At 42.5% G+C, this 25,441-nt stretch overlaps 1 protein-coding gene and 1 non-coding gene across 4 annotated transcripts in view; one reads left to right on the top strand and one right to left on the bottom strand.

Annotated features, from left to right (window-relative positions):
- Positions 1-4,394: 4,394 nt before the first annotated feature.
- CYP2J93 (cytochrome P450 family 2 subfamily J member 93) overlaps positions 4,395-25,441 on the bottom strand; it is a 30,419-nt gene continuing 9,372 nt past the window's right edge. For 2 of the 3 annotated variants that reach the window (XM_084964906.1, XM_003127961.7), the window contains exons 2-9: positions 25,124-25,286; positions 22,205-22,354; positions 21,095-21,255; positions 18,112-18,288; positions 16,176-16,317; positions 12,955-13,142; positions 9,950-10,088; positions 4,395-4,906 (exon numbers count right to left, since the gene is read on the bottom strand). In XM_084964906.1, the coding sequence (XP_084821032.1) occupies positions 4,728-4,906; positions 9,950-10,088; positions 12,955-13,142; positions 16,176-16,317; positions 18,112-18,288; positions 21,095-21,255; positions 22,205-22,346 (1,128 nt within the window). In that variant the 5' untranslated portion in view covers positions 22,347-22,354; positions 25,124-25,286 and the 3' untranslated portion in view covers positions 4,395-4,727. Of the gene's footprint in view, positions 4,907-9,949; positions 10,089-12,954; positions 13,143-16,175; positions 16,318-18,111; positions 18,289-21,094; positions 21,256-22,204; positions 23,272-23,974; positions 24,112-25,123; positions 25,287-25,441 lie in introns of those variants that run through there. The other variant, XM_084964907.1, reaches the window with a different exon arrangement.
- Positions 14,294-14,398, top strand: LOC146402928 (U6 spliceosomal RNA). The gene has a single exon (XR_014808671.1). It is a non-coding gene; the product is annotated as a U6 spliceosomal RNA (small nuclear RNA).

Raw genomic sequence — 25,441 nt, 5'->3', positions numbered from 1 at the left:
GGCACTTTTTACAGGAATAAAATTATACAGAAAATATAATCCTAAAATTCATATGGTATCACAAAGGACCCTGAATAGCCAAAACAATCCTGAGAGAGAAGAGCAAACCTGGAGGCTTCACACTTCCTTCTATGAGTTGTCTGTTTTTGATACTTTGGGAAAGCGGAATCATTAACATTTCTCCTGTGGCTGGCGTATATCACTTAGCATATTGTCCTCAAGGTGCCTCTATATTGTAGCATATGACAAGATTTCCTTCTTTGTGGCTGAAGAATAGTTCGTTGTATGTATAGTCCACATTTTCTTTATCCATTCATCCCTTAATGGACATTTAGTTTGTTTCTACCTTTTGGCTTTTTATAAACAATGCTGCAATGAACATGGAAATGAAAACCTCTCTTCAAGATTCTGATTTCAGTTTTGGATAAAAGCCCAAGAACTTGGATTGCTGGATCTTAAGGTAGTTCTATTTTCAATTTTTTGAAGAACCTCCATGGTGTTTTCCATAGTGGCTGCCCCATTTTACATTTCCACCAACAGTGCAAAAGTGTTCCAATTTCTCCACACTGCTGGTTGCCAGGGATTGGGGGAAGGAGGAAATGGGACAACTTCTTTTCAATTGGTAGAGAATTCCAGTCATGCCAGGATGGAAAATTTCTCAGACCTTGTGTACCACATTGTGCTCATAGATAACAGTGTTGTACTATACACTTAAAAACTTTGTAAAGCACGTAGATCTTATGTTATTTGTTTTCTAATTACATACAAAATATACACACAAAAAGATCTGACCCTATGTTGCTTAGAGAACCACTTTAAACATAAATACACAGATATATTGAAATTAAAAGGATAGGAGATTATTCCATGCTAACACCAATCAAAAGGAAGCTGGAGTAGCTGTGTTAATTGCTGACATCAGAGCAAGAAAAATTATCATGGATTGAAAAAGGGCACAACATAGTGATAAACAGTCAATCCTTAAAACATAGCGATCTTGTAATGTGTATGCACCTAACAGAGCTTCAAACACATGAGGTAAAACTGGTAGAACTGAAAGGAAAAATAGATGAATTCATTGTTATAAAGGCTTGAATAGCCCTCTACCACCAACGGACAGAAACAGGAGGCGGAAAATCAGTTGAACCAAACAGCACCATCAATCAATTGGATCTGGTTGATATTTAGGAATTCATCATCCAACAAAAGCAGCACAAAAATTTTTCTCAAGCTCATGAGGAACAGTTACCAAAATAGATCACATTCTAACATAAAACACACTATCAAATATCAGTACACAAATAAAATTATGCTTTCATAATACAACGGAATTAACTGGAAATCGATAACAGAAAGATAGGTAGAAAACTTCAAATTATTTGGAGTTCCTGTAGTGGCTCAGTGGTTAACAAACCCGACTAGTATCCATGAGGACGAGGGTTTGATCCCTGGCCTCGATCTGTGGGTTAAGAATATAGTGCTACCTTGAGCTGTGGTGTAGGTCACAAACGCAGCTCAGTTCCCATGTTGCTGTGGCTGTGGTGTAGGCCAGTCTCTACAGCTCCGATTCAACCCCTAGCCTGGGAACCTCCCTATGCCTGGGGTGCAGTCCTAAAAAGACACAAAGACGAAAACAAGCTAACAATCAAACAAAAACTTCCAACTACTTGGACATTAAACAACATACTGTTCTCTTGCACGAAGTAGCATCATGGAGGGAGGGCCCTGGTAGATTGGGGTGGGTGTGGTGGGGCTGGAGGCAGTGGTGTTGAAGGAGGGGCACGTGGTGTCTAGAGAAGAGTTGGCTGCACCCTACTGACCTCGCCTGCAGAGCTTCCAGTTCTATAACTGGGTTGAGCAATGAAGCTACATCAGCTAGTTTAGGAAGTTATATAAATTGTGTACTTACTGGCTGACGCCATGTGATGACAAATGAATCTTCTTGGAAGTGCATGTAGCAAGAGGGAAGTTTGTTCCCTAAGAGTGACCAGAAAAGGGATGGGCCTGCCCTACTGAAAATTCGTTCAGAGACAAAAGGAGTAGTTTACAGAGTGGAAGAGAGGGTGGGGGTAGGAATAAAATTACTCTGTCCCTTGCAGTCTACTAAGTCCCCTGCCATCAATCTGCTTACAGAGATAGGATCACATGTTTGGATTTATACCCTCATCACCAGAGTGTGGTTTCTGCCTGCAGACACATGTATCTGAGGGAGAAAACAAAGGCTTGAGGGCTAAATGCTTAGCTGATAGTCACAGTCAGGAATTGAGAAGAGACAAACCCAAGACCCTGGACACTCCTTCCCAGTGCCTCCCCTTCCCTCTTGGTAGCTTAGCAACAAGCAGCTTCAGTTGGCTCCAGGGGAGAACAGGTAGAGCACTGGGGTTCCCTGGTCTAACATAGAAACCCAACCAGGAAGCTATGTCCTTGTCACTTAGTTACTTGCCAGCCCTGCCTCCTGTCTGTAAACATACAGGGCTCTGGGAGGTGGCCCCTCTGCTGGAGCCTCTCCCTGGAGCATGTGGTCCAGCCACGCCCAACCTGGACACACTCTGTACAACTTAGGATCTCCCGAGTGCCCTGCTCCTCAGCTGCTTGTAGGTCTTCCACCTCCAACCTGATGTGACACTGACACTGCAGCATGGGCTTGTCTGTCTCAGCAGGATACAGGTGGAGGAGAGACCCACCGCCTGGGTTGCTTTGTGGTAAAAATCTGTGCCTTGTCCATGATGCCACAGAACATGTCATGTGCTGACACACTATGTGTCACACAAAGGAAGAGAGAGAGGGGCTCTGGAGCGTCCAAAATAGATGAGGAATAAGAGAGCAACAAAATACAGCTAAGAATTATTTTACACTTGGATGGAAATACATTTTAGAGTTTCTCCAATGAACTTTGAAAAAGGAAAAAGACATTTTACATGACCAGAAATTTCAACTACTCCCAGTCATGTCTGCAAGCTTTCTGGTTTATTGTGGTCACACTCTACTTGGCTCTGGGTTCAGTTGCATCTATTAGGTCAGGATGAGTGCCAGGGGTTTTCCATCTATTCCACAGGGAGTAGATAAATGCCTTCCCTTCAGGAACCAATGAAAATGTGCAGCAGAGGAGAAATGGAACTCAGAGATGGCTTAACAAAGCCCTTCATTTTATAGATGAGGAGACTGAGCATATAATGGAAAGTAATTTGGCCAATTTATCAGTCTCCAACGTGGATGATTTGACCGCGGGAGAAAGAAGACAAGATCTCAGATGTTACAGAAGTTCAAGGCCTGATTTGATTGCTTTTATTCTAGAAATATCATTTGGGGTGCTTTCTAGAGTTGCAACTTCCCAGGAGTTTACAAAGGAAGTAGATGTTGCTGGGCATCTGAGGTTTCACTTTATTGTCTAGACCAAATGTCCTCCCACAGTTTAGGAAACAAACCACTTACCAGACATTCTCTTGGCTCTCCCTGACAAGTTCAGACTACTTCCAGCCAAACACAAACACATTCTTTCTCCCTTCTACATTCCCTTCTTCCATTCCTATTTCTATATCTTTTTTTACATTGAATTGGCTTTCCTATGAATCCCAAGTAAGAGGAAAGAAAAGCCTCGTGTCCTCATGGCTCATTTGGTTCTGAGCTACTTCAATTCCTTAGGTCTAACTGCCTTCAGGAAAAGGATCTTCTACAAAGTTTACTCCAGTTTACCAGATTTGTGTGTATTCATATTGGTGTTGGCAACAAAACCCCATGAATTATCACTGGTACCCAGCTTTCCAGTTTATGGACTTTTTTCCCCCCCATCAGGAACCACACACAGGAGGATCAAGCAGGATTCTGGCATTTCTGGTTCCTGCTATAAAATATTCTAACATTGCTTAGTTGACTTTAACCTGGGAATACTTGTCAGTCAAAAGCCAACAATCCAATTGTGAGAAAAGCCATAAGTACCACACTGTCAAATCAGATATAAAATGGCTGGATATAAATGTCTGAGAGAGGATTTAAGGTAAAGAGGCAACTTAAAGACAGAAATTATTTCCACCTTTGCTCCCTATACATGCTTTCTAGGTTTGGTTAATTGTGGTCACACTCTCTTTGGTCTTGGGACCAAGGTCATGGTCATGGGTCCTTAGGTGAACAAAAGAAACTGCTTCTTCGTAGAAATCTGCCTATAAATCAGGACACTACCTGCCCTGCTTTTTTCCTGGGGGACTCAACTAAGGCAGAAGCAGGAGAAGCCTCCACAGTGCTACCAAGCATGACATTCTTTCTGGCCAACCACTGAGGCTGCAATGGGTCGAACTTCTCTTATCGACCATTTGGCACCATTTTGACTCAAACCATCTCAACAGGCAAGAAGCAAATTCCCAAAAGGAAGGAAGCAGAAAGGAGGCAGATCACAGCTATGACTTTATGATGAGCTTTATGGTTTCCAAACCAGTTAAAGTCTTTTATTTCTCCCAATTTTTACTGCAGTTCTTCCTTTACAGAAGCAATCATGATCCTCTTTAAATCTCCCAGGTGAAAAGGCAAATGAATCACATACATCATAACTGATTTGCCCAGGGCCACACTGGAGATGGCAAAGCTGGGGTTTGAATCCAGGTTCTTCTGAGTGCAGTTCCTAGGACCTGTGCTCAGAGGCACTTCATGCTGTCCCCTCACTTCTGAGCAGGAGCCCCTGCCTTGGGGGAGGTGCCCATTCTCCCTGCTTTCCTTCCCCTCCACCCCCCACAACCTCATGCCCTGGGAACTGCACAGATGCGGTAGGTGACTGGGGAGAGGGTCAGGCCCATTCTGAACTTGAGGCTCAGCTTCTCATTGTCTGGAGGCCTGAAGGAGAATTTTTGTAAAAGGGAAGTAAAGAAAACGAACAGCTCAGTCCTGGCCAGCTGCTCTCCAAGGCACGCCCGCTTCCCTGCAAGACAAAAGCGTAAAAGGAGTTACCTTCCTGGTGGTGTCTGTGCCCAGCAAGGACTGAGATCTACCATGTCTGGCAAAGCCCGAGCCTGGGGCGGGCCTGCTGGGCCTGGGGCTTTATGGACTCGGCTTATTTGATCAGAACCACCTGGGTTCATCCAAGCCCAGAAAGCATCAATCCACAATCACACACTCCAGAGCCCTCAGGGGCAGGCAGGTGAGGCACAGGTGTGAAGGTTCAGGGTGTAGATGAAGGAAGGGAGGGGCCTGGGTTGACTGTGACTGGAGAGTGGTGTTTAGCCTAAAGTCTTTCCAAAACCCATTACCAATCACAAAACACAAGTGCAGATAAAAATCTAAAAATCTGCATTAAGTTTTTCAATTCTTAAAACTGTTGCAAAGTATAAGCAAGTCAATATCAGAACAAGGTGTCTCAAGTGTAAGGCATCTTTTCCTTGTGTCAGGTTCTCCTCCTTAATGACTGGGACTCTCTCTGCCATGGCCCCTCCTGCAGGGCAGGCCCCTTCTCATCAGACTGTGCTCTGACCCCCACTCCAGGTCTCCACTGCCCCCTCCCCTTCCTAAATGCCCTCCTTGTCCCACTTGGGCTACAACAGCCCTCACTGGTCTCTACCTCCGTTTCTCTTGTATGGGTCTGAATAACTTTCTCCCTAGTGATACATATTCACTGCAGAAAGGAAAAAGAATTGTGAAAAGCGTTAACACAGTGAAAGATGTCTGCATTCCAATAACCCCGACAGAACGCTTGTTAACATCCCCACTGCCCTCATCAGGATTCTCCTGCACACAGTCACTGGCATTATCTCTGTGGTTAATTATATGCACCGTTTTTGCTACTTTGCATTTTCCCTGTAATGAAATATTCTTCGTTAATTGTTAAAGTGTGCATGCCTCAATTTTGTCCTCTGTTTGTAAGAACTTGTTCAGCAAATATAATTAGAAAATATCAGCGAAAATGTTTAATAAATGTAAACATGTTTTAGAATTATATCATTCTCATATTATTTTGTGTCTGAGTTTCCCCCAATGTGTGTCTATTCATCTCTGTTCCCCCATCCTTATCTTTTTACCCATCACATATAGTACATGAGGAAATGTGTTAATGGTACCAGATCAGATTGTACTGTAAATACTTAAGATTCTGCTAGAAGAATCGAGATGCTGTGACAAAATTGGACTCAGAGATTCAAGTAGCAGGTTTAAACTACAAGTCCCATCAGTAACCAGCTCTGGGATATGAGCAAACCCTTTATTCTTACTGACCTAATCATTTCTTACTTGTCAAACATGTGAAATTTTCTTTCTCCTAACTACCTTAAGTAGATGAGCAAAGATACCAGTAAGATAGGAAGTGTGAATTTACTTTTTTTGTTTTTTGTTTTTTATTATAATTGATTTACAACGTTTTGTCAATTTTGGTTGTATAGCTAACTGACTCATTTATACACACACACACACACACACACACACATATATATATATATACATTCTTTTCTCATATTATCTTCTATCATGTTCTATCTCAAGTGATTGGATAAAATTCTTTGTGCTATACAGTAGGACTTCCTTGTTTATTAATGCAAACTATTACATTTAGAATGAATTTACTTTTGAAATCATGAAAATGAGGGCTACTTGATTTCAAAGCTTCAGCCTGGATTACACGATGGTGGACTTTCTCCTTGGTGCACCTGCTGAACATCTGTAAATAACCAGGTCAATTACCTCATTAGTAAAATAAGAGAATTGGCCTTGGGTTTTGGGGAAAAGTTCTTCCTAGTCTTACTCCTATGATCCAATTATTATTATTATTATTATTGGAAAAAAAGAGGACTCAGCCTCTTACCTTTCAGGAAGCTGTCTGCTTCTTTGCTGGATCAAGGAGGAAAACCTTTTTTTTTTTTTTTTTTGTCTTTTTGCTATTTCTTTGGGCCACTTCTGCGGCATATGGAGGTTCCCACCTAGGGGTCTAATCGGAGCTGTAGCTGCCGGCCTACGCCAGAGCCACAGCAACGCAGGATCCCGGATCCCAGCCACGTCTGCAACCTACACCACAGCTCACGGCAACGCCGGATCCTTAACCCACTGAGCAAGGGCAGGGACCGAACCCGCAACCTCATGGTTCCTAGTCGGATTTGTTAACCACTGCGCCACGACAGGAACTCCGAAAACCTTTCTTAAATTTTTAAATTTTATTTTTATTTTTTGCTTTTTATGGCCATACCCTGGCATATGGAGGTTCCCCCAGGCTAGGGGTCAAATCGGAACTGCAGCCACCGGCATATACAACAGCCACAGACACTAGGGATCTGGGCCGGGTCTGCGACCTACACCACAGCTCATGGCAACACCAGATTCTTAAGCCACTATGTCAGATCCTTAACCCACTGAGCAAGGCCAGGGATCAATCCTGCATCTTCATGGATACTAGCCGGGTTTGTAACCTGCTGAGTCAGTGGGAACTCACCTAGGAGGAAAAACTTACATGAGGAAAAATAGGTTTGCCATCCACCTGAATTGTGCACGTGTCCTAATTCCATCCCTGACTGACTTTTCTGGACCAAAAGTGAGATAAACAACTGTACACTAAAGAAGGGAGTGTGGTGGGAAAAAGCCCGACAGTGGTGCTGACGTTTTAACCCCGCACTTTTCAGGTTTCTGTTTCCTGCTCTGTTGGCAAGGCCTCATTCTGGCATAGCTGAGTTAATTTCCAAATTGCTTGCCTTGTCTGAATTTCATTCTTCTCAGGCAGAGAGAGAGAGAGACAGTAAGGCCACCTGATTGCAACAACAGCTCCATTTTCCTCCCTTTTCTGTACTACCTCATTTGCAATGTGATTTCACAGCTCTTATTAAAAATTATAGTATTCTGCCTTCCCCTTTACCTGGGGCTGACTTTATGACTCTCATGGGCTACAGAAAGCAGTGAGTCATGGTTGTCAGTTCCCAGCCTGGCCCTTAAGAGGCGCTGTGTGCTTCCGTTCTCCCTTGTGGGAGCTTATCTTCTACATATGCACCAGCTGGGCTAGCTTGCTGGAGGATGGGCGAGACCTTGGAATAGAGCCCCCTGTCCCATCTGAGTGATCCTGGATCAGGCTCCAGACACTTGACCTCCAAAGGAGGCAAGAGAGCCCAGTCAAGATTAGTTGATTTCCCTGCTCAGCTCTAGACTTGTGAGTAATAATACATACTTATTAAGTCATACCATTTTCCACCTTTGTTATGCAGCAATATAATAACTGATATATATATATAGGATATGAACCCAGTGACTCTTAAAATGGAAGGGCCTGTAAATGTGAAAATAAATTACATTCTAATTGTGCAAGAAAGAGCACTAGATGAGAACTAAGAAAACTTGAGTCTAAGACTGTTCTGCCAATTCCTTGAGCACATGATCTTCAATATGAATTCTTATTTCCAGTTTCCTTATATTAAGAAAGGAGATACTGATCCATTTCCTGTCTAACTATTAATAACTGGGTGGCTGTAAGACTTAAATGAGATAATCGTGTGCCAATGAAGTTTGCAATTAAATGGGTATGTTCCAACACTCAATTGCAAAAAACCCATCGAGGCAAAAATAATTATAATACTTGGAAAACACAGCTGAAACTGTGTACTGTAAGAGAAAACGTGAACCTCTTGTAAACAGGAGACTGGAAGGTATTCCTACATCTCATGTCTGCTTTCACATTAGGAAGGGACTTGCCCAATGTGAGCAAAGGTGACTCGGAAGCAGAGGAAGAAAGAGAAAGATCCAATCAGAATCAGTCCAGATACACTCAGGACAGTGTGTTACAGCACGAATGATCACAACTAAATGAGTTGACATTCCCGTCCCTCCCTTTCCGTGCCTTAGTGGCATGATCAAAGAAATGATATTGTCTCTGAAAACCAATCAATATTTAATTTAAATTAATGATAAGAGAACTATTATAAAATTCACAGTGTCAGCTCAGTGTAGCTTTTACTTACCTTTTTAGGAGACACTGCTAAGAAAAGCATAAGCTTTAGTTGTTGATAAACCTGGTTAACATTGAGTTCTAGCTCTGCCACAGAAGCTTGATGACTTTAGATGCCATGGTGATCCAGCTAATCTTCAGTTTCTTTATCTGCAACGTGGTGACTGGAATTTGAACTTTGTCAGGCTACATTAGAACATATTCTTCTTAGGATTTTTTTTTCTTTTCTGCTTAATTCAATGTCACATCCTCAGGGCTGAATGTTTGACACATAATAGATGCCCAGGAAATATTCAAAGAATTAAGAAACTGGAAAATTATTTGAAATGATCTCTGCAACTTTGCTAACGCAATACCTGGAAAACTAAAATATTTTCTCAACAATTTAATAATGTCATGAGTCAAAACACCCTTTAGGTGTGGCTGCCTTGAAAGCATGAGAGGCAGGTATTAACTCATCCTCTTTCATACCTTTCAAATTATGCACCAGGTACACATATTAACTAGATTTTTAAAGGGTCATTAGAATTTAAAGCAAAAAGACTGCTTCAGGGAGCACTTGCAGAGTCTAGTCCTACCTAGTTACCATGGCACTAAGAGTCATTACTGATGCCCATAATGAGAAGCAAGCAGCCCCTTTCCTTGCTCCTCCCCCACCTTCTTAGAAATTGGCCCTGGTTCTTTGTGAGTAGGTGGGTCTTAAAAAACAAACAAACCAAAACAAACAAAAAGACCCCAAAACTTATATTTAAAAACTATCAAGTGGCAAAGGTCCAATCTTCTCTGTGGACAACAGGAAGGGTCTGAGCTTCTGTCCCCAGTGTTCTTGGGACCAGAATAACATGAAGCTGAATCTCCATCAGAGTCAAGCAGAGGCTTAGGAAGTAAGGGCATCAGTCCTGGTGATGCTCTGCCCAGGGACTCCTGGGAACGACCAACAGCAAGAGGGAGCCAGGCTGGGCAGGGAGACCTTTGAAGTGAAGCAAAGCCCCACAGGGAGAAGAGTGAAGAAGGGATGAGAGAGGGACTCCCACATTCTTACTTACTGCCACTCACCTACTGAGAAAGGCAGAAAGGCTTCCCTTTTCTTAAACTTTCCATTCTCCAGAAAATGCTCTGGATTGAATGTGTCTGGGGTGGCCCACTCTGTGGGGTCGCTATGTAGTGCAGTCAGATTGGTTATGACCATCGTCCCCTGGAAAAGACAGCAAAGACTCAGGCAAGATCTGACCCACACAACACACCTGTGCAAAGGTGGGTCAGTCTCCAGGTCTCCCGCACCAAGGCTACAGTACCCTGAACCCCCTCATTCACTGCAACCCACCATCTTCAGAGCCCAACCCCTAGGACCCTGCTGTATGCCATGCATGGCTACAATGATGGACTGGAATTGTCTGCTGGGAATGCTACCAGGGAGGTGCGATTACTCTTGACTGCAGGTGGATCTCTACATGTCAGTGCAGGACATGGAGGGAATATGTGTGCATCAAAGGAGTGAATAATGTAACTGGGGCCTGTCAGTTCTGTACCAAAATTAACCCAGCTTCTCCGGGAAGTGATAACTATGGCAGCTCTTCCCAGGTAAAAATTTCTCCTATGTCTTTGTTTCTCCATTCTCTTCCCTCCAATGTCTAGTGCAGTCCCCAGGAGGTTTAATAATAGATTCCCTTACCCAAGAAAAGGAGCCAGCATCCTCCCAGGGACACAGCAAAAAACCCAGGAGTCCCCCTTTTTGCTTCCTTTCCCCTCAGTCTGCCTTCATCCAATCTTTAGCAAGGCTGGTGCATTTTACTTGAAATTTCTCTTGATTCTGTCACCTCTATTTAAGTCCACCACTGCCACCTGGGTCTAGGTGACTATCTTGGTTGCCTGTACTCCTGTAATAGCTGCCTAATTATGGCCTGTATCCTCTCTTGCCCCTTCCATTGGGTTCCACATGCTGAAAGCAGAGTTTTTTGTATATTATTTCAATTCAATATACCACCAATATACCATCCACCCTCCACACCTAGAACTTGAAGCATAATCTTCAATAGCTCCATCTCCCTTAGATCAAGGACACATCACCTGAGCCCTGTCTGAGCCACTCCTCCTGCCTGCATTCCCACTACATCAGGCTTCTCATTTCCAGGCCTCTTTACATGCTGTTCACCTTGCTGGAATGTCCTTCCTCCCCACTTTGTCAGTGAGGTAGCTCTGAAGCCTCCTTTAATCCTCAGATCAAATGTCATCTCCTTTTGGAAGCCTTCTCTGCCCCATCCTGCTCTCACTCCCCATTGCAGATAACCTGCATCATTCTATAAACTAGTGACTTTTTTTCCCCTTGGGCAGTTAACACTGTTTATAATTATAAATTTGCATGATTATTTTCCTCACGGTTGTTTTCCCATACCTGATCACTTTAGGTGCATAACAAACATCTCTTGAAATAATAAAAAATAATAACTGCTATTTTGAGTACTTTCTATACAAAGCACTAGATGGATTGTTCCATGTGCATGGTCTCATTTTACCACAACGTATGAGGGAGGTTTAAGTACAAGTTTTCAGCTAAAGAACTGAAGCTCTGAGAGGTTGAATATGATGTCTCACATGGTGGGAGGAGGCTGAACCATGCTTTGAACTAGGTCATTTAACATCAAAGCTATGGCTGCCAGCCTCTACAACATACAATCAATGACAGCTCTTCCAGGTTCCCAGGATTCTTCAGGCAGATGTTAAAAATTTGCAATAGAAAGTAGTCTTTTGAGCTGGACTGTTTCCTTTGAGCTACATGAATTGCTATAAAAATGCAAAGAGAACCTGTGAAATCACTTACAACTCAGATCTCATCAACAAGATGGTCAATTAGCTAGAAAATACTGAATGCAACAGTTTCAGGAACAGGTGGTTTTCCTGGCACTGAAGAGGTGGTGACCAAAGGGTGTCCAATGGGTATGTACTTGTGGTTCTGCCTCTTGAGATTGTTCCCAGTACCACACACACAGAAGGACTTTGACAAATTAGGGTGCACCCCCAGAGGCCCACCACCAAGGTGGTGAGAAAGCACAGGAAGGGTAAACATGCAGTGTGCAGAGAGGACACTAGGGGGCACAGGAGAGCTGCCTGCCTGTACCCTGGACAGAGTAAGAGCAGAGTTTCCTTTACAGGGGTGGGGAATTTAACAGGGACCCAGGGAAAACTATTGTTATAAAGTCAAAAGCGAAGCAACTCCTGTGGAGAGAACACAGTGCAGTACAAAAAATATGAACCTGGGAATCAGAGTAGCTCTGCTTCTGGAACCCAACTCTTGCCACTATACAGCTGAGAGATCCTATGTAAGATTAATCACTCTCTGAGACTTGGCTTCCACATTTATAAAATGAGAGTAATAGGATATTCTGAGGACTGATCAAGACATTCTGAAAGAGCCTGTATGGTCCATGGTACATAATCACTGCTGAATCAGCACTGGTCCCTATCTCTACTGTTCTGATACTTAGTACTGCTCAGGCTTGGCTTGGTTTCCCTTGTGAGGTGATAGTCCCATCACGGGCTGTAAGTCAGAGCTGGAAGGACACCTGTGGGGATATTATGTTAGAATCTCCAGCATTGATGTGATATTGGGTCAGGTGGTCTCAAATTCCCCTTCATATTTCAATATTCTATTTCCCCAGGATTGGGAAGCAGAATTTTCCAAACTAATTCTAGCACATTCCTAGTCCTGTTAGAATATCTAATAAGATAAAAAGTTGAACTTCATGGCAAAGTCTGACTGAGAATTACTGTTTGCTGTATCCCCATAAAGAGTCACAACACATATCTGGTAGTAAAACCCTGAGCAATCTCATAACAAAGAAAAGCCAGGCTTTGACTTAGGAATCCCTCTTCCTCTCTATAATACTTATTAATACCTAGTTGAACTAGCTTCCAAAGATCATATATGGAAAAAAAATAGTATTTTATCCAATATATCTCTTCCCCCCTGTGTGATTCCCAAGAACAAGAATACATGTCACTTTTCCAGTTAAGATTCCTATCATTGTAAAAGTGTAATTTGGAGATCTGAAGCTGCAGACTACCTTGGGCAGGTGGTATCCAGCCAGGGTGGTATCCTCTGCCACCTCCCGGGGCACGTTCAGGGGGATGATGTTGCCCATTCTCTGCACCTCATGGATGACGGCGTTGGTGTAGGGCATGGACTCTCGAGCTGCTGTGCTCGGCTGCTGTAATTGGCCAAGCACCCTGTCAATCTCAGCTTGGACTTTCTCTGGAAAAGCAAAGGTGGTTCCATTATTCTGATATTCATTAACTTTCTTTGACCCTGGTTAAGTTAAGGAATGGAAAAATCAGGATCAAAATGGATAAAGTTATAGTAGGCTCTATAGAGGGAAGCAGTTGAGTGGAAACTGGACCCTGGTGTAAGACAAGTCTGGTTAGCAAACTCTTGTTTGTTGTGGTAAACTCTACAACATTCCTGTTGCAAGTTACTGAAATTTTTGAGCTCAGTTTCCTCTTCTTATTAGTGAGGATAAACTTATCTTCATCTTAAGGCTGTTTCAAGCTGTACATGAACTGATTTAGTGGACCATCCAACCCATGGAAAACAATGCTTATGTAGCCTCAATATGTTTTCCTCTTTTTCTATAACAATAGAGATTTTAGTCCAAACCTGGTTGCTTAGCTAAAGACTACATTACCTGAATTCCCTTGTGACTAAGTTCTTGCCAATAGAATGTTCACAGAAGGATGTTTAACACTTGGAACCTGCCCTTGAAAGGAGGATGTGTGCTTCCTTCTCCTTTTTCCCTTCCACCTGGTGGGAAGGCAGCCTCAGTGGTCAGCCATCTCTGAGAGTGCCTACAAGGGCGTCATTCTAGATACACAGAGTAATGCACTGGAAGGAGCTGAGACCCCCAAAAGTTCTGCAGAGTCCAGTTTATTTATTTTCAATTCAAAGAAAAATAATTTTAAAACTTCTAAAATTGCAGTAAAATACCCATAACATATAATTTATCATCTTCACCATTTATGTGTACAGTTTACTAATTTTAAGTATATTCACATAGTTGTGCAACCAATCTCAGAATTTTTTTCCTTTTTAAAAATTTATTTATTTTTTATTTTTTTAGGGCCACACCCATGGCATATGGAAGTTCCCAGGCTAGGGGTCTAATTGGAGCCACAGCTGCTGGCCTATGCCACAGCCACAGTGACAGGGGATCTGAGTTGCTTCTGAGACCTACACCACAGCTCACAGTAGCACCAGGTCCTAAACCCACCTATCGTACCCGCATCCTCATGGGTATTCGTCAGGTTTGTTACCACTGACCCACAACAGGAACTCCTCTGAAGTTTTTATCCTGCAAAATTTAACTCTACATCTAAGCAGCCTTACCTCCCCATGTCCCCATAACCCCAGGGTCTGACAATCACCATTCCATTAAAATTGGAATGATACAGAGGAGATTAGCATGGCCCCTGTGCAAGGATGACATGCAGGTCTGGAAAGTGTTCCATGTGTTTTTTGTATATAGAATGGATGATCAAAGTGGACCCGCTGTGTAGCACCGGGAGATCTACTCAGTGCCCTATGATAAATCTCTATGGGGATGGATGTGTGTATATCTGTCCCTAAATCACTGTGCTGTACGATAGAAATTTACACAACATTGTAAATCAACTATACTTCAATAAAATTTTTTTAAAAGCCCAATTATTTTAACTTATATTTCCCTTTGCTTTTCTTCTAAAATTGTTTCCCTGTGTAATATATTCATATGGCTGAAGGATTTTAGATAATTTGCTTTATTCTTTTCTGTCAAAAAATATGTGTTTGGAAATTAAACATTTTAAGTTTCTTGGAAAAAAAACCCCATCCCTTTACTTTCATTTTCTATGAATTAGACTTTTTGGTTATGTCATATAAATAGAGTCATACAGTATATATCTTTTTTTGTATAGGAGTATTTAGGTTAGCATAATGTCCTCAAGGTTCATCCATGTTGTAGCATGCGTCAGAATTTTTTCCTTTCGAAGGATGAATAACATTTGATTGCATTCCACATTTTATTTATCCATTGATAGGCAATGGGTTGCTTCCATTTTTTTTATGCTATTTTAGCCACTGTTATTTTGGAGCCTCTAATAGAGAAGTCAAAATTATATCCTAAATAAGTGGTTTTAAATGTACCATCATCTCTGTGTTCATCCTTACATCTTCTCTTTATGACTTTCTTCCTCCCTCTTACAAAGCCTTGTGATTACATTGGACCCACTGGAATAATCCAGAATAATTTTCCAATATGAAGATGCTTAACTTAATCGTATCACAACGTCCCTTCGACCACATAAGTTAGCATCCCTGGGTTCCAGAGATTAGGACGTGAACATCTTTGTGGGTCATTTTTCATTCTACCCCAGGGAATAAAAACAGTGGTGATGTTTCACAGAGTGGAGGAATAACCTTAACTCAGAACTGATGAGAGGACTAGAAAGCAAGATACAGGTTTAGGGTACTTGGCTTGAGACCTTGAGAAAGCCCAAATACAGCCTTGCCTAGCCTATTCTCTGCCCTCTGCACACACCTGAAGGAGCTTTACACAAAGGGAAAAAGGAACATAGTTTTGTTGTTGGTTGGACATGTGCCCAGTACTTACCCCTTCCCTCAGTTCCCCAGTGCAGAAGATGGATAAATTTGAGTTGGATGCAAGAGTTTAGCCTTAAGGGGGAGGACTTTGCCTTCCTTCCTCAACCTCGTACCATCCACTTTCCAGTATGACAGGAGAGAAGTAGGACGAAACCAAACTGGATGTTTAGCCTTTACCATTGTAACCCCTCTGGTTAATAAGACATCACTGCATCAGAGTCATCGTCTGTGACCAATTGGATTATTCATTCCTTCTCCTCAAGTTGGCAAAATGGTAGATTTCTTTCCATCTGCTGTCTAATTTCACTTTGTTAAATTAGGGAAATACATTTTATATTATCCTTCTAGGGAAGAGATGTGTTGGCCGAGAGGCACAGATAAGGACAACGACGTGATTTAGTGAGGCCACCATGCAGAGTGGGCACAGTTGAAGCTGAACAGGCAAAAAGAGGCATATCAGAGGACATGATATACCAGATGATGGCATTTGAACACTGTCTGAAGAAGGTACTTGATTACAAGGAGACCTGGCCCTATGACTGTCCCACCTGTCTCCCCATCCTAGCAGGCAAACCTCTGGCCTCACCTCTGGGGTACTGTGTTCCAAGGGGCCCCACCATGACCTGGCCCAGGCCCACCCACTGATGTGCTCACCTTGGATTTCAGGGTACAGGGCCATGTACAGCAGACCCCAGCGCAGTGTTGTTGACGTGGTCTCAGTTCCAGCAACGAAGAGGTCCAGGGTGCTACAGATGAGGTTTTCTTCTTGGAAACTTGAAGTAGCATCACCCTTATGCTAGAAAGTACAACAATTATTGGTTTATTCAGGTGGATCTTGGTTGTCACAACACATGGGGGGTCATCCTAGAGAGAATGTGGAAGGAGAGACCCCAGGAGAAATGACTTGCCCTTTGTCCATTGCAGGAGGCAGAGGCTCATTACTGCCACATCCTTATCACCCTCCTGGCCCAAGTGCTGGAAGCCTCTGTTACCTTTTGAAGATGAGAATCAAACAACTGATTTTTTTTTTTTTTTTACAACCACAGTCCAGGAGAGTATATTAGAACACTGGAAAACAGCCTTGGGTTCCAATATTACCCACATTCTTCACTATCTGTAGGACTTGAGCAAATTACTAAACTACTCTGTGTTTCAGTTTCCTGTTTCATAAAATACAAATAACAACATACACTCCTCAGATGGCACTGTGAATTACCTGAGGTGGAAAAGGCAGGCAGTAAATCCTCAAGGAATGTTTCTTCTGATACCAGAAAGAATGAACTAAATTTTTCTAAAGTACAACAATTCATACATCTCCCTGTTAATCTTTTCCTTTCTAGGTTACACTTTTCTGATCCCAACAGCCATTCTCGCATCCCTAGACCCTTCCTCCAGAAGTTTTGATGCATTGACATTCCTCTGTATGTGGTCCCTCCCTCACCTGCACACTTTACAATAAGTGACGTTTCCCCCTCAAAGGATAAGTCAGTGCTTCTATTAATGTTATGGCAATAAAGTGAAATTAGACAGCAGATGGAAAGAAATCTACCATTTTGCCAACTTGAGGAGAAGGGATGAATAATCCGATTGGTCATAGACGATGACTCTGATGCAGTGATGTCTTATTAACCAGAGGGGTTACAATGGTAAAGGCTAAACATCCAGTTTGGTTTCGTCCTACTTCTCTCCTGTCATACTGGAAAGTGGATGGTACGAGGTTGAGGAAGGAAGGCAAAGTCCTCCCCCTTAAGGCTAAACTCTTGCATCCAACTCAAATTTATCCATCTTCTGCACTGGGGAACTGAGGGAAGGGGTAAGTACTGGGCACATGTCCAACCAACAACAAAACTATGTTCCTTTTTCCCTTTGTGTAAAGCTCCTTCAGGTGTGTGCAGAGGGCAGAGAATAGGCTAGGCAAGGCTGTATTTGGGCTTTCTCAAGGTCTCAAGCCAAGTACCCTAAACCTGTATCTTGCTTTCTAGTCCTCTCATCAGTTCTGAGTTAAGGTTATTCCTCCATTCTGTGAAACATCACCACTGTTTTTATTCCCTGGGGTAGGCTGAAAAATGACCCACAAAGATGTTCACGTCCTAATCTCTGGAACCCAGGGATGCTAACTTATGTGGTCGAAGGGACGTTGTGATACGATTAAGTTAAGCATCTTCATAATGGAAAATTATTCTGGATTATTCCAGTGGGTCCAATGTAATCACAAGAGTCTTTGTAAGAGGGAGGAAGAAAGTCATAAAGAGAAGATGTAAGGATGAACACAGAGATGATGGTACATTTATGACTTTGAAGATGGAGGAAGGGACCATCAGTCAAGCAGTGCGGGCAGCCTCTAGAAGCTGAAATGTCAATCAGTGGGTTCTACCCTAGAGCCTCCAGGAGAAGCGGCCTTGCCAACACCTTAGCTCCAACCCAGTGTACCTCCTTTCAGACTTCTGACCTCCAGAATTATAACAGAATGAATATGTGTTGTTTTAAGTTCTCAAGTTTGTGGTAATTCGTTATAGCAGCAATAATAAACTAGAATCCCCTCATTTGTTCTTTAAGGTCTAAACTCGGGAAACAATTCTGGGTTCCTCACCTTTTCTATTTCCTGGAGGTAAGCCTCAATGAAGTCTCTTGCTTCAGCAGGATTCCAGTCTCTCCTGTGGTTTTCAATCACATGGGCAACAAACATTTTCAGTTTCTCCCAATTACTGAAGAGGGTTTGGTGGGGTCCAGGAAGGAATTTCATTATCCATGGAATGATATTGTAAATCTGATTGAAAAAGGAAAGAGTCACAGAAACAAGGTGGTTCCAGTTTTCCATTCTGAGACGAGGAAAACATCTTCTCTTTCCATCTCTTTTCTTTAACCTTTGGAGTCACTCTTCACTCTTGTTCTCTCTCTCTCAACACATTTCTCAATCCCCTGGAAAAGCATTTCCATACTCCGTCCAAAATGCAACCAGTTTCAGAATGCAACCTCTTCTCACCACGCCATGTGCTTTGTCATCCTTGCACAAGCCACAGACATTTCTTTCCTAGATGCTGTAAAGCCTCCCACAGTTTTCTTGGTTCTATACCTGACCCACTTCCCAGACTATCTTCCATGGAGCTGCCGGTGGGATCCGTTAACAATTTAGATCAGCTCATTTCCCTTTCTGGCTCTCAATCCTCCAGGGAATTTCCATGGCCTTTAGACAAATTCCACATCATTCCTGTCCTGGAGCTCTACGGGAGCTGGTCCCTCCCACTCCTGTCACCTCCTCTGCCATCCCTCTCGGCCATCTCACCCTGTCTTACTCTTTCCAGTCCATCCCCATGGGCCTCTGTGGTCACATCAAGGATGTTCTTGGTTAGGCGTGTGCATTCGCTGTTCCTTGCATGGAAATGCTCTTCCTCTGGAATCTGTGTGACTCCAGCCCCTTCCTTCACTGAGGTGCTACTCAAATGTCATCTGCTTGGACTTGTCTTACTCGCAGATCCTTACAATCAGCAGCACCTCTGACAGTCTCTTTCCATTCTCTAATCTTCTTTTATTTCACTTTAAGGCAATTGCCACTAATATGTATGTTTGTATATATATTTGCGTGAGTGTAAAACATATCTATCTATGTACTGTCAATGTTTCTATATATGTTAAACATACATATGAATTCTTCTGCCCACTCAGGTGTACTGTACTTGTGGGTAAGACATTTTACAGTGAAATAAAGAGGTTTTTGAATATATTTCTCTACTAATATCTGGTAGTAAACAAATAGTATAACACAATGGAAACTGACGAAACTTAAAATGAAACAGACATTGATAATTAGCTGTGCTCCTTTCTAGCTATAAGAATTTGGTAGGAGGTCCTATTGCAGCTCAGCAGGTTAAGAATACAACGTAGTGCCTGTGAGGATGTGGGTTTGATTCCCGGCCTCATTCAGTGGGTTAAGGATTCGGCGTTGCTTCAGGCTGTGGTGTGGGTTGTAGACGCAGCTTGGAACTGGTGTTGCTGTGGCTGTGGTGTAGACTTGCAGCTGCAACTCAGTTTCAAGCTCTACCCCGGGAACTTCCCATAGGCTGCAGGTGTGGCCCTAAAAAGTAAAAAACAAATTTGGCAGTAATAATAATAATAATAATAATAATAATAACAACAGTAGTGGTAATGTAATTTGTTACTACTTAGTTTAACTTGCTGCCAGTGGGGCCTCAGTGTTATGAGACATGCATGCATTCATGAGACATGCATAAAATCTATACAGCACTTAACACAGACCAGTAGACCACTATGTGGATATGCTTACACATTCCCACATTACATCAAGATGCAGCAGTTCGTCTTCAAAAGATGGCTGTAAAAATTACCTAGGATAAGTATGTGTGGTTGGATATCGAAGGGCCTGGATTATTTTGGGACTCTAAGAAATGCTTCTTACTCCTCCCCCACTGCTCTATCTTATGCCCAGGAATGTTTTTTTTCCCCTGGGAACTGAATTGTCAGCTGGGTACCCACTGAACTCTCATGACTTCCTAGGTTCTGTCTTAAAAGGAGGGATTAAATCAGAATTACTGAATGGGTGACTACCAAGATAAGAAGTGAGAATAAGGAAGGTTAATCAAAAATAACACTGACAGTTATCATAATAGCTCACAGGCATTATGCCTCTTTAAAGTGCCTAGAATCATGCAATCTGCTTTATCAGTTGTGGTGTGATGTGTCCATAAACTTCCAAGCAAAGAAGCGTATCACAAATAAATATGAGTAAATTCTCTTTTAGATACCAGAGAAGTGACCTCAAGACTGGAGGCGGAATTTCCCCTAGATGTGTCTTACAAGTCCAGAAATGTGGCTGAGAGACCAAGAAGGTAAGCAGAGTGATTGACAGAGTCACAGGCCTAGCAGAACAAACGTGCAGGGCAGGGCCCACCAAAGGGGTGAGGTTTGACCCCACAAAATCTATAACCTATGAAATAAGAAGATGGATAATATCAAGTGAGGATGGGCATGTAAGTCTTGCAATCACTTGGGAAAACTTTAAGTATTTTCATGCCCACATGTATATGCAAGAAAATTGAGAGGAAGTGTCACCATGAACATTCAACAAGAATGCTCACAGCAGCTTTGTTCAGACATCCCCACACTGGAAATCACTCAAGTTTCCATCAAAAGAAAATTGAATTTCAAGCAGTGTCATATTCATACAGTGGAGAAATAAACAGAATTTTTAAAAAGATCAACTAATCTATGAATCTCAAATCAGTGAGCCCAGAGAGAGGCAGGCACAGAAGATGACTTCTGAGGGAGGATGTAGGTGGTGGGCTAGGAGGGACATGGAGAGAAGATCTCAAAGGCCACAGTGATGTTGTGCTTTTTAAAGAAAACAACATAGGTTTCGAGGTATAGGACATGCAAAGTTTTTTGCTTCATGCGAATGTTAAAGTTTAAATTCAGCAGCAGAATGACCTCAAATGTGGTTGTGCTAAAGTCAAATTTACAAGGTTATATGTTAGGTTTTTTTTTTAAAGGACAAACCTGCCTATGTCAGTCATCAGCTCATTATCTTGATCAAAGATAGGAAGTGAGAACTGCCTCACCTGGCACCACACTGATGTCTGAAGACACATGACCTCATCCAGCAGCTTCAGCAGCTCCTGGAACTGATTATCCTGGTAGTCAAAGCGTTCTCCAAATGTGATGGAGCAAATGATGTTGGAAACAGCATTGTTGATTTTGAAATGAGGGTTGAAAGGTTGTCCTGGAGGCAGAAGAAGTGATGGGTCCTTCAGAAGGTTTCTTTCTATTTCCACTTTCTTTTTTTCTTTTTTTTTTTTTTTTTTGCTATTTCTTGGGCCGCTCCGCAGCATATGGAGGTTCCCAGGCTAGGGGTGGAATCGGAGCTGTAGCCACCGGCCTACGCCAGAGCCACAGCAAAGCGGGATCCGAGCCGCGTCTGCAACCTACACCACAGCTCACAGCAACGCCAGAACTTTAACCCACTGAGCAAGGGCAGGGACCGAACCCGCAACCTCATGGTTCCTAGTCGGATCCGTTAACCACTGCGCCACGATGGGAACTCCACTTTCTATTTCTTTCTAGTCCACTCTACATGACATATGACATACCAATTACAGAAACACCTCAGTGGCCCTAGCATCCTACACAAGGTCTGACACACAAGTTCTCAGTCAATGCCTGGGAAGTCAAAATGATGACCAGCATTTAAAATAAAAACAATAATAAAAAAGGAGTTCCTGTCATGGCTTAGTGGTTAACAAACCTGACTAGCATCCATGAGGATGTGGGTTCAATCCCTGGCCTCGCTCAGTGGGTTAAAAATCCGGCATTACTATGAGCTGCGGTGTAGGTCGCAGACGCAGCTTGGATCCCACGTTGCTGTGGCTCTGGTGTAGGCCAGTGGCTACAGCTCTGATTAGACCCCTAGCCTGGGAACCTCCATATACCATGGGTGCAGCCCAAAAAAGACACAAATAAAATAAAATAAAATCAGCAAAGTGTTCAACATGCATCTTCTTCTGCTTAATTCTCAAGCTCCGTGAGGGCAGGTCATGGTTAGCTGTGCACTCTTATCCTCTCTGTGCCTTACACAGTGGTGGATGACAGACAGGTAAGTAGGCACTTATTGAGCATCTGGTTAGTGAATGAAGGAGCTCCAGTCCACAGCACTTGTTCTGTGGCACACTCACCATTCTCCTCTCCTATTGCCTGGATGAGGTACTGAGCCTCTTCCTGAATGCGTTCCTCTAAGCTCTTCTTTCCTAAACCAAAGTTCCTCAGTGTTGTCAGGGCGAACCTTCTTTGCTCCTTCCATACCTGGCCATTGGACATGACCACTCCTGGGAAAAGAGAGCCAAAGTTATGAAAAGAAAGTCAATAATGCCACAGCGATATGCATCTGATGGAAGGAAGAGGGACATTAAGGTACTTGCAAACTATTCAGAGAAATAACTGCAAAGCAATGGATATAATGGCTAGCACTTACCAATTGCTTGCAATGCTGGCACTTCAATATTTTTATGTATTATGTAATTTAATACTCAAAGAAACTCTCTGTGGTAGATAGAATCATTACTGCCAACACCCCTTAAATTTTGTTGATGAGAAAAATGAGGAACAAAGGATGAAAGTAAGGTCTCCAAAGTCACAAACTTAGTAAGCAGCTGAACTGGCATTCAAATTCAGGCCTGCCTGACACCAAAATCCATGTTTTGATGACTTGCCATCAAAGTCTATTTAAGTATTTGTTATATTACATACTAAGAATACACTTATGGGTTAGACAAAGTCCATACTCCTAAAGAAGCAAGGCTTAAACCCAACCTGGTCTTAAAAGATAAGTAAATAAATGAATCACTCGAACAAATGAGGAGGTGTGACCAGACTATGAAGAAAGTACAAGACAGGCAAAGGTGGAAAAAAAAAAAAAACTCATCTTAGTGTGTTCAATAGACCATCATTTATTTCATAACACAGGTGATGTCACACTCCTTTCCAGTCTCCACTTTCAGAACACTCTTCAACCCCTTCTAATATCTGGCCTTGGCCTCCACCACCTTAATGAAATGGTATTTTCTGCTGTCCAATCCTGGATCCTTTTCCACCTTATCTTGATATGTTGGCAGCATGAGACACTTCTTTCTTGAAATACTCTTTTCCATGGTGCTCAGGGCACCACACTCTGCAGATTTTCCTCCTGATTCTCCGACCACAGAACTTATCAAATCTCTTGTAATCCATCTACTTCCATCAAATTCTGAAATGAAGGGATTCTTCAAGAGTAGTTATGAAGACTCTTCCCCTCTTACTCTAGCTTTCATTTCTAGGAAATCATTTCAACTCCTAAAATTGTAAATGACATCTACTGAGAGTGAACATCTATTTCTTCCCCTCGTCTATAGACGTATGTACAAGCTCCTGCTTGACTCTGTGGATTTAAAGGCATTTCAAACTCAGTATATCCATGACTAAATTCACTATTTGTTTCATACAGCTTCCCCACCCCAGCCAGCCATCACCTTGTCCTTCTCTCCTATTCCTTCTGTCCTTTACCCATTGGGTGTCCACCTTAAATCCATGTATCTTTATGGCCACTATCCTGGTCTAAATCACAGTACTGTCACTTCTTGCCACCTCCATAGTCCAAGACACCGCCTTCTCTAACCTAAAGTGCTTCCATGGTCTCTTGTTCTCTTTATTCCATTTTTGATATTGCAGCCTAGATAAGACTTTGAAATGTATGATGTAAGTATGATGATTCCTTTCTCTACTTAAACCATTCAAGAGCTTCCAATGTTGTTAGGGTAAAAAGTAATATCCTTAACAAGAACTTGCATGAACTATCCCTGGCCAAACTCTGCCATGATCTCCATTGAGTTATCTCCATTTAATCCTTATGTTTGCCACACTAGTCACAGCCACCTTTCAATTCTTTTTTTTTTTTTTAGGGCTACACTCACGGCATATAGAGGTTCCCAGGCTAGGGGTCCAATCAGAGCAGTAGCTGCTGGCCTATACCACAACCACAGCAACGCCAGATCCAAGTTGCATCTGCGACTTACACCACAGCTCATGGCGATACTGGATCCTTAACCTGCTGAGTGAGGCCAGAGATCAAACCTGCAACCTCATGGTTCCTAGTCAGATTTGTTCCCGCTGAGCCACAATGGGAACTCTTTCACCTTTCAATTCACTGCCCTTCTTTCCATCTCAGAGACTCTTTATATTCTATTCCCTCTGCCAGATTGCTTCCTCACTTTATTAAATTGTTACCTACTACTTAGGCTTTTCCGGAGTCTCAGGAGTGATTAGATGCCCCTAATAAGGGCACCCTGCTCTTTTCTTCTTAACACTAAGGCATAGAATTATTATCATGATTGATGCTGTCTTTCAGAACAGAAGTTACACAAAGACAAGGATATCATTTGCTCTCTTCACTATGTTATCACTCATGCTTAGCACCAGGCTTCACATGGCAGATAATGATCAGAGTAAATGGACATAGAACTAATGGAGAAAATATTTCAAAGCAGAATTGAGAAGCACCTTAAAAAACAGTGCTTTGGTAGAAGAATGGAATTGAATTTTCATTTCTATTTTCAAATATGTAAGTATATTTAATGATCATTTTAAGTATTTATGCCAAACAGGTGTAACAAAGCCTGGACGCTTGAGACACCTAGTAGAGCAGAGCCTTAATAGCAAAGATATTAAGAAGGGGTTATATAATCAGGAGGAGGAAGGAGATGAACATCCATTTTCCTAGGGGAAGAGATTTGAAAGGGAAGCAAAAAGACAGAAGAATGCATGGCCTCATCCTCTGCTTAAAAAACACACCCCATCACTGAGTGATGTGGATATTACTTATCAAATATCCAGAGTGAGATCAGGCAGGTGACAAATCCCTGACATTAGTGCTGACCCTGCCAGGTCCCTGAGGGGGTGCCTTCAAGGGGGAAATGCTGGGCACTCAGTTCCCTTTAGGGGCAGGGGTTTAATGATGGCCCTGGTCCCAGGGAGTACTGGACAACTGCAGTCACACCGGCAGCTTTCACAGACCACAGGTTATCACACACACACACACATCTTCTGTTAGTCCTGAGACTTACCTTTGTCCTTAAAGACACGTTGTTGGATAGGGACTATGGGGCGGTTTGAAAAGTTTTTGTCCTGATGGACAAAGGCTTCTTTGATGAAAGGCAATCCAGTTATGACAACAGAAGACAATGCACCAAAATCCAGGCTAAAAACATTCCCATATTTCTTCACAAACTGAAAAACAGTAAAACAGTTACAGGTGAATATGCATGTATTTGTGTGTCCAGAATGGAGGGTGTGTAGCTGAGGGGGAGTTTGTACTGACAGAGAATATATATGTGTGTGTGTGTGTGTGTGTGTGTGTGTGTGTGTGTGTGTGTGTGTGTGTA

Source organism: Sus scrofa, chromosome 6, assembly GCF_054392235.1.
Source record: "Sus scrofa isolate SSC_HxYL_T2T_F1_AM1 chromosome 6, Sscrofa_HxYL_maternal_Yorkshire_Landrace_v2.0, whole genome shotgun sequence".
Taxonomy (NCBI): domain Eukaryota; kingdom Metazoa; phylum Chordata; class Mammalia; order Artiodactyla; family Suidae; genus Sus; species Sus scrofa.
This window is presented reverse-complemented; position numbering and strand designations above follow the sequence as displayed.